The 15,300-nt window shown below is 46.6% G+C and overlaps 1 protein-coding gene across 1 annotated transcript; it reads left to right on the forward strand.

The window, feature by feature from the left end:
* The first annotated feature begins 688 nt into the window (after positions 1–688).
* LOC125516299 (ethylene-response factor C3-like) lies at positions 689–1,585 on the forward strand. Its single transcript, XM_048681781.1, has one exon. It carries the CDS (start codon positions 689–691, stop codon positions 1,583–1,585), a length of 897 nt encoding a protein of 298 aa, XP_048537738.1.
* The last annotated feature ends 13,715 nt before the right edge of the window (positions 1,586–15,300 follow it).

Raw genomic sequence — 15,300 nt, forward strand, 5'->3', positions numbered from 1 at the left:
ACAAACAAGCGTCGAGCCTTGCGCCGCCCAATGCCAAATAGTTAGCCACACGCATCGACGATCAGACAGCTCCCACTCTGTCGACGAGCATTGTATGAGAAAATTGTTGAGTTTACACCGAGCCAGCGCCAGAGCCGACCACCCGTCTCGTGTCATCGTCATCGCAAGGACCCCACCTCAACAACTCCGACTTTAGAAGCTCCGTTTGCGAAGTCACTTGCCTTCACAAACGGAAGGCGCAAGACTTCTCCCTACCCTGCAGAAAATAAAGATGAAACGAAGGGACAGTCTACCTCTCTCTTCCCTTTAAAAACAGTATATCCATTGTTTGTCTAGTTAATACCCAATTTTAAGAGCTCTGTTGGGGAGTATTATTTCTACCTCCGGAGCGCCCTCTTTTTTTGAGTGGGATGCATAAGAAGGGTAAGATGGTAGATTGTGACAATCCGTCTCTGAGATCTAGAGTTAATCCTGTAGATGGTGGAGGTGAGCACCCCTCCCCTACTTAATTTGACCACTTTATCTTATGTTAAGTCAAACTCAAAATATATTTCTTACTCACGGCAAGTCGATCGCTCTATATAAGGGCTTCGTTACGTTAGTTGCTTTCTAGCTAGTACCGTACTACCTGAAGTGCTTAATTGTCTAATTAAGCAGGAGAGATTAGCCTAGCCAGGAGTATCAAGTGATGGAACCTAACCACAACGGCTACGGCTACTACGACCACAACAATGGGTCCTATACAAATGATGACAACCCATGCTACTACGGCATGAGCTATGCCAGTTCCGAGCCCTCCTCCTATGGCTACCAATACCAGCAGTCTCCTTCTACCCAGCCCCAGTCCTCCTACGACAACCACTACTACGCCGCATACGACATCACCAACTCTTCCTCCTCCTCTGCGGCTCCGTCCTACGCCGCCGCCGACGACATTGCCCTTTACGCGCAGCAGCAGCACCCACAGTACCTCAATTTCGGCGGCGGCAGCTATCAGTACGATGGCGCCGCGAGTGCTATGGGCATGGGCATGGGCATGGACATGGACCAGTTCAGCGCGCTCATGGAGGCCACCTCCATCTCAACTGCTGGACCATCCTGGGCGGAGCAGCAGGAGGCAAAGAAGGCCAAGGCGGAGCCTCCGCAGCTGATCGGAGTCCGGAGGCGGCCGTGGGGCAAGTACGCGGCGGAGATCCGGGACTCCACGCGCAGCGGCGAGCGCGTGTGGCTGGGCACCTTCGACACCCCGGAGGCCGCCGCGCTGACCTACGACCAGGCGGCCTACACGTCCCGCGGACCCGCGGCCGTGCTCAATTTCCCGGTGGAGCGAGTCCGGGAGTCGCTGCGCGTGCTGAAGCTCGGCAAAGCCGCGGCCGCGGGCGAGGACGACTCGCCCGTGCTGGCGCTCAAGAGGCGCCACTGCATGCGGAAGCGCACTCCCAAGGGCAAGGGCCAGGAGGGTGACGTCAAGAAAAAGAAACAACCTGCTGCTGATACTGCGTCGAGCGTGCTGGAGCTGGAGGACCTGGGAGCAGACTACTTGGAAGAGCTCCTCGCATTGTCCGAGCAGTGGTCGAATGAATGATCCACGATGTTTGCTGGCTGCTGGCTCTCATCGTCGTTCACGATCGCGCTCTAGTACGCACCTCCATGTCCATGGTCCATACGACCATACAGCCTCCCAAGCTCCCAGGATCCAACATTTGCCATTTCCTGCGTGGTGCGTGCGCTCAGGTCGCACTCCGGGTTGAGCCAATTTTTCCTATTTATCCATTATTATTTCATTAATTTGTGCATGCCTGTGGCTAGTCGGACACACATGTACTAGCACTAGTTCGAATAAATTCATGTGCTTTCCCTGTTTATGTTCCATCCCATTCGGACATTCCTAATTCCGTAAATCATCAATACGTGGTGGCCAGAAAACAGATTGAGGACATCAATTTAAAGTTAATCAATTTTGAAAAAAGCTCATCGAAATTGAAAACAAAGTTCATCAATTTAAAGAAAAAGGTTTTATGAATTTTTTAAAAACGGTGCACTAAGGAAAACAAAAAATGACGAGAAAAAAAAGAAAATAACAAGAAAGGGAATAAACCGAAGTGAATAATGAAATAAAAGAAAAAAGCAAAGACACCATACACGAGTGGGTGGATGGCCTTATGGTTAGAGCGTAGCGCTCATCGGCAAACGTTTTATCTTTTAAACCATGCTTTCAAATCTTGAACCGTTTTTACCGTTATATTCCTCGCGTCGAGATTTTCAAAACTAGATCCCATGTTGATCGGTTTCGACGAAAAATTGAACAAAAAGCCAAACTAGAAGCACTTTTTTCCTTTTTCGGAAACCGTTTCCGAGAGGCACGGCCGTGCCTCTCGTGGAAGCAAAATCATGCCTCTCATGGAAGCAAAACCGTGCCTCTCACGAAAAAAACACGTTTTTTCTTCGTTTCCAAGAGGCACGGCCGTGCCTCTCGTGGTAGCAAAATCATGCATCTCACGAAAGCAAAATCGTGACTCTCACGGTACAAAAAAAGCGTGTTTTTTCCTTTTCGAGAGGCATGGCCGTGCCTATCGCGGGAGCAAAACCATGCCTCTGACGGAAGAAAAAAATGCGTTTTTTTCGTTTTTAAAAGGCATCGTTGTGCCTCTCGCGGAAGCAAAACCGCGCCTAAAATAAAAAACGTGTTTTTTTTCGTTTTCAAGTGGCACGGCCGTGCCTCTCGCGGAAGCAAAAGCGTGCTTCTAATGAAAAAAAAAACGCATTTTTTCGTTTATGAGTCTCGCAGAAGCAAAATGATGCCTGTCGCGGAAGCAAAACCATGCCTCTCATGTGAAAAGCATTTTTTTCGAGCAAAATCTTTTTTGTCGAGAAACTAAGAATGACCGATGGAAAATCAAAAAGGAAAAAAAAAGAAAAAACCCCTGAAAAGCCGAAAACGCGTGCGAAAAAAATATTAAAATCTGGAGAGAGCGTTCAGAGCACGACACGTGGTGGCAGCTGGGCGCGCTCTTAAGCCACCCCATGTGATCGTTTGGAGGCTCCCCAAGGAGCGCTCCTAAACTAGTTGCTCTCCAAACGCCGAAATAACTAATTGAACGCATAAATGCACACCCTCCCCCCAACATGAGCTCGTGTAGATATGGGGCGGCCCATATTCGGGTTTCACGTGCCTTTCTCAGACCGGTTATAGACAGGTTTTAGAATCTTTCCTGAACATTTTTTTTCTTTTATGCGTTTGTCCTTTCAGGGTTGTTTCGCATTTTTTCCATTTTCATTTATTCCATTTTCTATCATTCAATTTTAAAAATTCCCACTATTTTTAAAATTGTGGAATATTTTTTTAAATTCATCAATATTTTCTAATTTTTTTAAAAAAAATTAGGAACAATTTATTGAATCTGTGAACCTTTTTGAACCGGATGGACATTTTTAAAATTTGGGAGCATTTTTTGAACACCTTTTTAATCTATGAACATTTTAAACAATTCTGAACATTTTTGAATCGACAAGCATTCTTTGAAATTTTCATGAATGTTTTTTATGTCAAAGACCATTTTTTGTATCAGCGAACATTTTTTGAAATTCACGAACACTTTCCGAACACGAGAACATTTTTTGAAATTTCTAAACATGTTTTAGGTTTATGAACATTTTTTAAATCCGTGATTTTGCTTTTTGAAATTCAAAACATTTATCAGATTTATGAAATGTTCCTGAAATACCAGATTTTTTAAAAAAATTATAAACATTTTCAAAATCTGCGACCTGTTCTTAAAATTTAGGACATTATATGAAATATAGAATATTTGTCGGAATCCTAACCCTTTTTCAAAAAGATAAACAGAAAAAAATAGGGCGCCCTAGCCGGCACATGGCTCGGCCCAAAATCGCATGAAGGAGGAGCGGGTGCGTGTTTGGGCAAATCGCGTCGCACCACGCGCGAAATAGGTTGTCCCCATCCATCCCGTCGGAACCGGAGCTCCACGACCACGATTCATGTTGCCTATTCTAATGGCTCTGGGAGCAACTCTTCGACGAGTATAATTCAGCCCCCAACAATTTGTAAACTAATTCACCGGAATGTTTAGTGTCCGATCTCGACGAGATGTCTAAATCGGACTGATCTAATCTAGGCCTGTCTTCAGCGTCTTGAATGTTAAAGTAGAAGATGTCCCCTCCCAATCTTTGTTTCTCAATAGTGTTATAGTTACATTGATCTATTGTAACGGGACATTGATTTGATGGGTTGCTCTTCGATGATCATAGCCCTAAAAAATGGACCGTTGAAATCAATTCTTATGTGTAGCTCAAAGGAGTTGCATTTCTTCTTATTCCTCCAGATCATCTAGTAACAAGAATATGAAATCCTAAATAGCAAAAATTATTTTCTTGTGCGGTCTAAGTCTAAGAAAATACAAAAATTTCCCTTATACAATTTCATCTACATCGAGGGAGCAAGTTGCGGCTCAGTAGAACATTTTGGGGTGTATAGTTCATCTATTAAGATACTAATCTCTCTAAATTTGATGTTTCTGGGTGCGTCAGGGGCTATGGGACGCTATAGGTTCGCCTATAAGGGTGTGTGTCGCTGGGTCCGGAGGTTTTTATGATTTTGAGAAGGTGTTGCCTGCTTTTTTTTTTATGTTTTCATCGGTTTTAGTTGTTTTTTTGTTGGCGTTTTTCTACTTTTTCCCTGTTTGTTTTTGTTTTTTCTTCTCTTTTCTTTATTATTTTTCCACATTTTAATTCAGATATTTATTAAATCCATGAACATTATGACTTTTTTAGAATTGATAAACATTTTTAAAATTCATGAATATTTATAAAATCACTCCCTCCACCCCACAATAAACCATCTTATATTGTGGGACGGAGGGAGGAAGTACCAGAATATTTTTAAAGTCTGTGAGCATTTTTTTATTTGTGTACCTTTTAAAAATTCATAAACATTGTATGAAATCCACGAACATTTTCGCAAAATTCAGGTTTTAATGCAACAATTTTTAAAACCCAAGATTTTGAGTACGTGATTTTTTTATTTAATAAACTTCTCAAATAAAAAATATGATGGCCAGCTTGTTCTAAGCTAACAGTGGAGCGAATGAAAAAAAAACTAAATGGGCAAGCGAAGCAGGGAGTCGAGCTGAACGAGGGATAGCTTCATGGGCTGGCCCATGTGGGCGTTATTGCAACAATTCCACAATTTCAACGTGGAATGAGAGATCTCAAACGTGCCCACACAACCACCACCGACTAACATTGAGGCCGAAATGTATAAAGACACCACAACCATACAGCTAACAACTTCATCCTCCTCTCGGAACAAATATAGACTTTAACAATAGTCCAACTTAATATACGAATGAGAAAAACACATCACCAGAACATAATTAAAACTCCAACCAAAATAGATAATACCAAAAAGGACAACCAACCCCAAAAACTTGGTAGAGAAAAGAATAATTAATCCTATGAGTGAAAAACAGCGCGACGCTGTGTGTTAGCCTCTAGACATGTACTAGTTTTGGATCTTGCATCGCGACTGAACACTTTATACATACCTTTCACTACTGAAGTTCCTTGAAACATGCTTTCGTCCCCCTTTATAAATAAAGGAACAAACCAAACAAAGTACATGGGCAAACGAGATACAAGATGGTGAGGTAACCCTCTTACAAAGCAGATCCTAGGCTACCCGGATCGCGAAGAAGACAAGCAACTACGCTACGCAAGGAGAACACAGGAGAAACTAGAAACAATCCCATCCAACACCCTAGGACATCTAAGCTCCTAGACAACACCCCCAAGAGGGATAACGACGTAGGGCGTCATCACCACCTAGCCCCACCGGGCAAGGGTCTTCACCAGAAACTCTGACGTGGAGAGGACATCCGCGACAACGTCTTCAAAAAGCGCGGAGCATTCTCTCGGCACCTCACCCATGTCACCGAGGCCCTAGGGCAACACGACATGACCAGACCCCAGATCTAGACCTGAGCGACGTCCAACAGAGGACGCGCCTGAGCCACAAACTGCTACCCCTCTCATCGCCCACATGCCCAAGATGGGAGCCACCACCGCCGCCATGGTGCCCGTCAGAGAGCCAACCATGTGAACCGCCATCCGGAGCCACCGCCCCGGCATCCATGTCCGGAACCTCACCCACCGCCCACATCGCAAAGTACCAGCCACGGTAGGAAGATTAGAAGGCCGCACCTTTCACTCCTGGCCCAACATGAGTAATGAAGGTTAGGCCGGTGCCACCACTGTAGGGGCCCCAGCCTCGCGTCCTTAGCTGGTCCCGGTGGACTGGGGGAGACACATTCCCGTGACTCCCGATGGCCATCGACGAGCACACTCGCATGACTCCATTTCTGTGGCCCTCGACTCTGTGTTGCCCGATAGCACCGTGAAGTCTCGACCACCACCATTGACCACCGCACCCACGGAGGGATGGGCCTCCCCACCCGTGGGCACAACCCGGATCGAGCCCAATCTCACCTACTCGCAGCGGCAACTCCGACACGCCTCTGGCCCTGAGCATATCCTCCCGAGCACGCGCCCCCGATCATAGCCACCCTGACGGCATAGACCGAGGAGAAGGGAGATCGCTTTGCCACGCTGCGCCGCCGGCAGGGCACGGCCACCAGTGATCTCCGCCGTCCCCACAGATCCACTCTACCCACGCCCCAGTCAAGCTGGTCACCGCGGCCACACCATAGGGAACACCCGACTAGCGCACACCACCACGTCGCGCCATCACCGGCGTCCGAAGCCACTTGGATATGGTCGGACCATACTACCTCTTGAGCGTGCGTTGGTTTTCCCTTGAAGAGGAAAGGGTGATGCAGCAAATTAGCGTAAGTATTTCCCTCAGTTTTTGAGAACCAAGGTGTCAATCCATTAGGAGATTACACGCAAGTCACCTAGTAGCTGCACAAACAATCAAGAACCTTGCAACCAACGCGATAAAAGGGGTTGTCAATCCCTTCACGGCCACTTGCAAAAGTGAGATCTGATAAAGATAATAAGATTAATATTTTTGGTATTTTTGTTGTATAGATTGAAAAGTAAAGATTGCAAAGTAAAATAAATAGTAAACTAGAATTGTAGATCGGAAACTTATATGATATAAAATAGACCCGGGGGCCATAGGTTTCACTAGTGGCTTCTATCATGATAGCTTGTATTACGGTGGGTGAACAAATTATTGCCGAGCAATTGATAGAAAAGCGCATAGTTATGAGAATATCTAGGTGAAAGGATCGATATAGTTGACTAGAGGGGGGTGAATAGGCAACTAACAATTTTTAGCTTTTCTTTACCAATTTAAACTTTGCATCAAAGTAGGTTGTCTAGATATGCAACTAGGTGAGCAACCTATATGATGCAACAACAATAAGTACACAAGCAAGCAAGGGATGTAACATAAGATAAGCTTGCACAAGTAAAGGGATGAGATAACCAAGAGTGGAGTCGGTGAAGACGAGGATGTGTTACCGAAGTTCCTTCCCTTTGAGAGGAAGTACGTCTCTGTTGGAGCGGTGTGGAGGAACAATGCTCCCCAAAAAGCCACTAGGGCCACCGTATTCTCCTCACGCCCTCACACAATGCGAGATGCCATGATTACACTATTGGTGCCCTTGAAGGCGGCGACCGTACCTTTAGAAACAAGGTTGGGGCAATCTCTACAACTTAATTGGAGGCTCCCAACAACACCACGAAGCTTCACCACAATGGAGTATGGCTCCGCGATGACTTCAGCCGTCTAGGGTGCTCAAACACCCAAGAGTAACAAGATCCGCGAGGGATTAGAGGGGGGAATCAAATATCTCTTGGTGGATGTGTAGATCTAGGTATTCTCAACCAATCCCTAGGAGATCAACAAGTTTGATTGGCTAGGGAGGGAGATCGGGCGAAAATGGAGCTTAGAGCAACAATGGAGCTTAGGGGTGGAGGAGGTAAGTCAACTCGGAGAAGATGACTCCCTTTTATAGTGGAAGAGCAAATCCAACCATTATCCACCAACTCAGCCTGCGACGCACGGTACTACCGCACCGGAGACGCGGTACTACCGCAAGGGCCCATGGTACTACCGCAAGGCACTGTAGTACTACCACCCACACAGCAGTATCCAACACAACCCTGATGCAAAAAAGAAGAGGGCGGTAAATCGCTGGTGCGGTACTACCGCTCCCCTTTGCGGTACTACCGCAAGGCAGGGATAGTCCAGATTTGGGAAGGCACGTACATATAAAAATACATCTGTGGCAACTTCCGCTAAGTTTAGATCTATGCAAAAATCCGACACGATAGTACCGGAAGCCAGGAGCGATACTACCGCGTAGGGCACGGATGTAAAAAATTACATCCGCCCCTACTTCCTCTTGTGCTCCTGAGCCATACCTGAGGCCACGGTACTACCATGTCAGAGAAGCGGTACTACCGCGAGCACCTACGGTACTACCGCGCCCAAGGCTGGTACTACCGCAGGGGCCTGCGGTACTACTGCTCTGAGGAGCAGTACTACCGCATGCCCCAGTTCAGCAACACTTGAAGTCAATCCTTTTGCAGAGATTCGGAGAAATGGAGAATGCTCCAAAGAGCCAAAGGAAAGGTGGTGCAAAAGGAACAGACGTGTACGTGTTGATTCCACCCAAACCTTTCCAACGCGGACCCCCTCTTAATAGTACGGCTTTCCTACGACTCAAACCACCGAAAAGAAATGTAGAGAAACGCCATCTTCAATAGTCTTCGAGGGGCACCAAATCGTCTTGTGCCTAGACATGATATATCTGAAATGCTCAATGCACACGATTAGTCCGCAAAAGCATTGTCATAAATCACCAAAACTACTAAGGGATAAATATGCCCTTACAATCTCCCCCTTTTTGGTGGATTGATGACAATACGGGATTTGCACATAGGAATATAAATAAAGCATAGGCAAACCCAACATATATAAAATATAAACGGGCTCCCCCTAGATGTGTGCGCTCTGAAGATGTGCTTTGGACTGCACGGCACACATACTAGGATCAACACCCCCCCTGTATTTTATAGACAAGGCAACTCTTGCAAAGGAGAAACTAATACTAACAGGGAGGCAAGATAATACATGTGAGCTTAAATTAACTAGCACAAGATAGCATAAGCTCACGGGCTACTAAGCAGGAAAGATAATAAGATACGATAGAGTGCATACTTCTTACACCATGTAATAAGGGAACATGACACATGACAAACCAAACCAAAGCAAACGAGGTCCAACAGAACGAAAGCAAACACGACACACGACTCGCAAATACCTACACTGAAAGATCGTGGATGTCGCCTAGAGGGGGGGTGAATAGGCGTTTTAAAATAATTACGATTTAGGCTTAAACAAATGCGGAATAAACCTAGCGGTTAATTTGTCAAGCACAAAACCTAAAACAACTAGGCTCACCTATGTGCACCAACAACTTATGCTAATCAAGATAAGCAACTATGTGATAGCAAGATATATGACAAGAAACAATATGGCTATCACAAAGTAAAGTGCATAAGTAAAGAGCTCGGGTAAGAGATAACCGAGGCACGTGGAGACGACGATGTATCCCGAAGTTCACACCCTTGCGGATGCTAATCTCCGTTTGGAGCGGTGTGGAGGCACAATGCTCCCCAAGAAGCCACTAGGGCCACCATAATCTCCTCACGCCCTCGCACAATGCAAGATGCCGTGATTCCACTAAGGGACCCTTGAGGGCGGTCACCAAACCCGTACAAATGGCAACCCTTGGGGGCGGTCACCGAACCCGTACACTTTGGCAACCCTTGGGGGCGGTCACCGGTACCTGTCAAATTGCTCGGGGCGATCTCCACAACCTAATTGGAGACCCCGACGATTGCCCGGAGCTTTACACCATAATGATTGAGCTCCGAACAACACCAACCGTCTAGGGCGCCAAGGCACCCAAGAGGAACAAGCTCTAGGGTGCCCAAACACCCAAGAGTAATAAGCTTCTCAAACTTCACTTCCACGTATCACCGTGGAGAACTCAAACCGATGCACCAAATGCAATGGCAAGGGCACACGGAGTGCCCAGGTCCTTCTCTCTCAAATCCCACCGGAGCAACTAATGCTAGGGAGGGAAATGAGAGGAAGAACAAGACGGAGAACACCAAGAACTCCAAGATCTAGATCCAAGGGGTTCCCCTCACATAGAGGAGAAAGTGATTGGTGGAAATGTGGATCTAGATCTCCTCTCTCTTTTCCCTCAAAAACTAGCAAGAATCCATGGAGGGAGTGAGAGTTAGCAAGCTCAAAGAAGGTCAACAATGGGGGCAAAAACAAGCTCAAGAGATAGGGAACCATTGGGGAAGAAGACCCCCTTAAATAGGTCCCACGAATCTGCCCGTTATGTACAGAATAACATAGGAGCGGTACAACCTCTATGAGCACCGGTACAACCGGTAACAGGCAATAAGCGGTACAACTGGCCCACAACCGCCCAACAACCGCACCACAACAGAGACCAGTCCGGTGGTAGAGCGGTACATGACCGGTACAACCTCCGGACCAATTCTGGAGTGGTACAACCGCTCCAAACACCGGTTGTACCGGTCAAGCGGTACAACCTCTCCATGGGGCGGTACAACCTCTCTGTGTAAAACAGGCAATATCAAAACAGCCACAACTTTCGCATACGAGCTCCGAATTCAACGAAACCAAGTTTGTTGGAAAGCTAACGACAAGGGCTAACACAATCTTAAGATAAATATCAATAATAAGCAAATGAGAAAAGGACCATAATAAAATGGTGAGAACCCTTCCTCGGACAAGACCGGTAAAACCTCCAACACCGAAAACATCATAGAAGATGCATGCAAACTCCGTTTTCGATGAACTCAAGCTTGTCATCAAGATGACCATAAGCTCTAAGACTCACAAATGGAACCAAACAAGAAGCAAGAAAGATGATGCAAGGATGCAATGGTTTGAGCTCTCGACGAACGATACGATCAAGCTACTCACTAGAGAGCCCCCCTTGATAGTACGACAATCGATCCTACAACCCGGTCTCCCAACTACCACTATGAGACCGGTAAAATAGAAAACCTAACAAGGGAAAACCTTTGTCTTGCACATAGTCCACTTGAGCTAGATGATGACGATCTTGAATTCCTCAAGTTGGACCACCTTTCTTAATTGTGTTGGCTCGATGAAGACTAGTTGATTGCTCCCCCATACTCCACTATGGGTGATCCACTCTTTGGCACATCTTCACAATTCCATTGACACCACAATGGACGGCAAGCTTCAAGCTTGATTGCTCCCCATACTCCATTATGGGTGAGCCACTCTTCGTGTTGCGCCACTTGAACTTGCACACTGCAAACTTGATGACGTTCACCACTTGATGTCATCCTCCATGGGTTGTATGAGATCTTCCACTTGATGCAACACCATGGAAGCATAACTAACCCCACAAAGAACTCTCATGTAGACCATGAGTTAGTACACAAAGCATAATGGACAATGCTTACCATACCATGGGATCACTTGATCCCTCTCGGTACTTCTTCTACGCTTTGTGAGTTGATCAACTTGATTCACTCTTGACTTAGTCTTGATCAACCTTGAATCTTTCCAACTCTCTTCATTTGGATGATGTCTTGAAGGTAAACATGAATGATCACACAATCTTCTTCTTCAAGACATGCTTGCAATAAGCTCAACTCACACATGACCAATCTTTGGATAATTCCTTGAAAAACACTTTGGCCATCTCAACTCACACATGACCAATCTTTGGATAATTCCTTGAAAAGCACTTTGGCCATCTCGTAAACTCCTTGAAACCAACACATGGACTTCAAGACAATCCTATGGACAAATCCTTCAAATATAACTCTAGGCAACCGTTAGTCCATAGAGATTATCATCAATTACCAAAACCACACATGGGGGCACCGCATGTCCTTTCATACACTCTCCCCCATTTTGTTAATTGATGACAATCACTTTCAAGAGAGTTTATATAAGGAATTATGCATCACCATGCAATGCAACAACCAATTATGCATCACCAATAATGCTAGATATCTCCTCGCCAAATGTCCTCAAGATCCTCTTGTCGCGGCGGCGACTCTCCTTGGAAGCAACATGGGTCCTGTACTGCCGCTTGGCTTGCATACAGAACAAAGTCTTCATCTTGGCCTTCAGCTTCTTAGCCCATGAGGGCTCAGTAGAGGGAGGAGCATACCCAGCAGAGTTGTCCTCATCCGCTTCCTCCTCCTCAATCCCATCCTCATCTACGTCCATCTGAGCAGCCGCTGCCTCAGCACGGGTAGTGGTGTTAGCCCACTTAGGCTTGACGCGGAGCTTGATGGGCTCGTGACGGGTCCAATCGGGGGCCTCAAACTCAACATTGAGATAGAGCTTCTCCCAAGTCTTCGAGATCAGCTGAAACAGGTAAGGACCATAGATGGGTACCTTACGGTTGAACACCGCAAACCGTAGCTCACACCACATGATATGTGAGACATCAAGTGGTTGCGTCTGAACACGATGCGCCTCCTCACAGATGAGCATCATATCCACGAGATAGGTATGAACCTTATCCTTGTCACCAATACATGGGAAGAGGGTGTTGCGGAAGATCCGATACATGATGTCAAGGAATGGGTTCAGAACCCACGCCTTCTTGCCACTGGGAAGCTGCTTCTCAACATAGTATGGCTAAAGCTTGTTCTTGTTGGCGGACTCGAAGTTGGCATGAGGGCGAACACCAACGGGCTTGTCGAGCCCCTCATCACGAACCTGTAGCAGATTCATGAAGTCCTTCCACTTGGCGGTCATCTGTTGTCCATTTGTCATCCACGTCAAGGTATGTTCCTCATTAGAATGGAAGTGGACCGAGGCAACAAGAACTGGGCCACAATCTTAGGGTCAACGTCCAGGTGGAACATGATCAAGTCCTCAATGCCAAACTGCTCCACCAGGTCCAAAGCCTCACCAAAATAGGCGCGGTGCTTATCCTGTCTCATATGATGCATGCCAATCCAGTGCATGTCCACGTAGAGGTTCTGCTTGGCCTTGATCACATCCAGATAGATAAGATACTGCTGCTTGGTCCAGAACAACTCATTCCCTCTGAAGTTTGCATGGGGATTCACATAGGGGTTGATCTTCCTTCGAGTGGCAAACTCAGCTAGTGGCATCTCATCCATGCTCATTGTTGGCTCCTTGTGCTTGGTTGCGGCTGACTTGGTTCTATGTTGGGGGGCATTGGAGCCCTCTGGAGCTTCATCTTGGTTGCGCAGACGCTCCGAGCCCATGTCGCGAACGGGGTTCGAATGACGGACATTGGAACCGGAGCCACCACCTATGACACACAACACAAGAACACGCAAGAAAAGCGAGAAGGATCAATGCAAAGACCACAACAAAACAAATGAAACAAGTAGAAATAACATTGGGTAGTTGCTATAGGGAAGGTTCAGACTCAATGGTAGTACCACACAAGTGTGCGTAAGTAAAATTTTACTACCGCTCCAGGCACGGTACTACCTTGCCATGAAACAAGGATCAAGGACTTACGTACAACGATGCTACTTGTAATGTGGGAGCTTTGGAAGCATCAAAATGCCATAGTTTTTGATGGTGAGTCCGCATTGATCGAGAGGCTCATCCACAAGGTGAAGTCTGAGGCCATAGTGTGGGCTATGACATGCCTAATCAAGAGGGAGTTGGAGAGTTTCCAAGGTAGATTGTATAGGTCGGCCATGGGGGAGGAGTGAGGTACTTGTATGTAAGTGGAGTGGGTGCGCGCTAAAGCCGCACAGACATGTACATGTATCCTGTCGCAGAGGCTTTCTTTGCCTTTCTCCTTTAATATATGATATGCACACTCGTGCATATTTGAGAAATTTTTTTACTTCCATGCCTCGCGTGGTAGTACCGCTCCTGAGGAGCGGTAGTACCGTATGAGGTGAACACGGCTGGAGCTGTAGTACCGCTCGGGAGTTGTAGTCGTACCGCTTGGGTTCAGATCTAAAACGAAAAACTGATCTGAGAACATCCGTGCCTAAGGAGTGGTACTACGGTTGATCAAACCTATCAAGTAGCAACATACCAAATAGCATCTCTACGCATCACTACTCTCCTACATCCTACTCTTGCAAAGATTTGGCCTAAAATCTCAAGAACAACATGCATCTCCCCAAAAACCTAGAGACAAAACAGCGAGACAAGAGAGAGGGATTTGGGGAGAAACCTTGTTCCATGGCAAGAGGACATGGTGGGGAACGATCCCACCGGACGGAATGCGAGGAGAGCGGCCAGAGACGGAGATCCGACGAGGTTCTCCGGCACCGTTCTTGGGCAGGAGAGAGAGAGAGACTTCGTGGGGAAGATGAGTTAAATGGGTATGGGGGAGTTGGAACTCCCCCTGTCTGCTCTTAACCCCCACGCGCTCGCGACTGTGCGGTAGTACCGCGGGTCATCGCGGTAGTACCGCACGCGGGCGGTAGTACCGCTCTTCTAGCAGCCGTAAAAAATTGTTGTCGTGCTGGTTGCAGTAGTACCGTGCACAGCTCCCGCGGTAGTACCGTGGTAAGCCAGGTAGTACCATGAACCCAAGAAAATGCATGTTTCGCAAACAACAGAGGAAAACAGCCTTTGCAATGCAACCTTCAAACGAACGGACACACCAACGAGCTAACACACGAGGCAACTCAAACACAAGCTCGGCACGAAGAAGGGAAGGCAAAAGAAAACAAGCACCAACCGCGATACACAACCTCTCCAAGGAGAGGGCGGTGGCCGGAGCCACCTATGTTTGAGTTAATTGGTATGGCACCACGAAGAATTATCCTTGGGCCCATGACCAAAGCTCGTCTTTGAAGCACAAGTACCATCAAGAATGGCGAATGTGAAAGAGTTGATCAATTTATGCATAATTGGGGGAGGGAGAGTTCATTGAGAGAACAACACTCCCCCTATGTCCATGCCTACACCAAAACAAGATAACAAGTTGAGTATGATGGGGTGTGCAAGGGTTCAAGCAAAATTGCTCGAATCAATGATATTTAGCTCATGCCTTAACTCGCGAAATCTTGCTTCATACAAAGGCTTCGTGAAGATATCTGCAAGGTTATCATGAGTGTTGACATAGTTGAGCTCGATTTCCCCTCGCCTAATATGATCCCGGATGAAGTGATACTGAATCTCAATATGCTTCGTCTTGAAGTGTTGCACGGGTTGAGAGAAATCTTGATGGAACTTTCATCGTCACACCAAAGAGGCACTTT

The sequence above is a fragment of the Triticum urartu genome, chromosome 6, assembly GCF_003073215.2.
Source record: "Triticum urartu cultivar G1812 chromosome 6, Tu2.1, whole genome shotgun sequence".
NCBI lineage: Eukaryota > Viridiplantae > Streptophyta > Magnoliopsida > Poales > Poaceae > Triticum > Triticum urartu.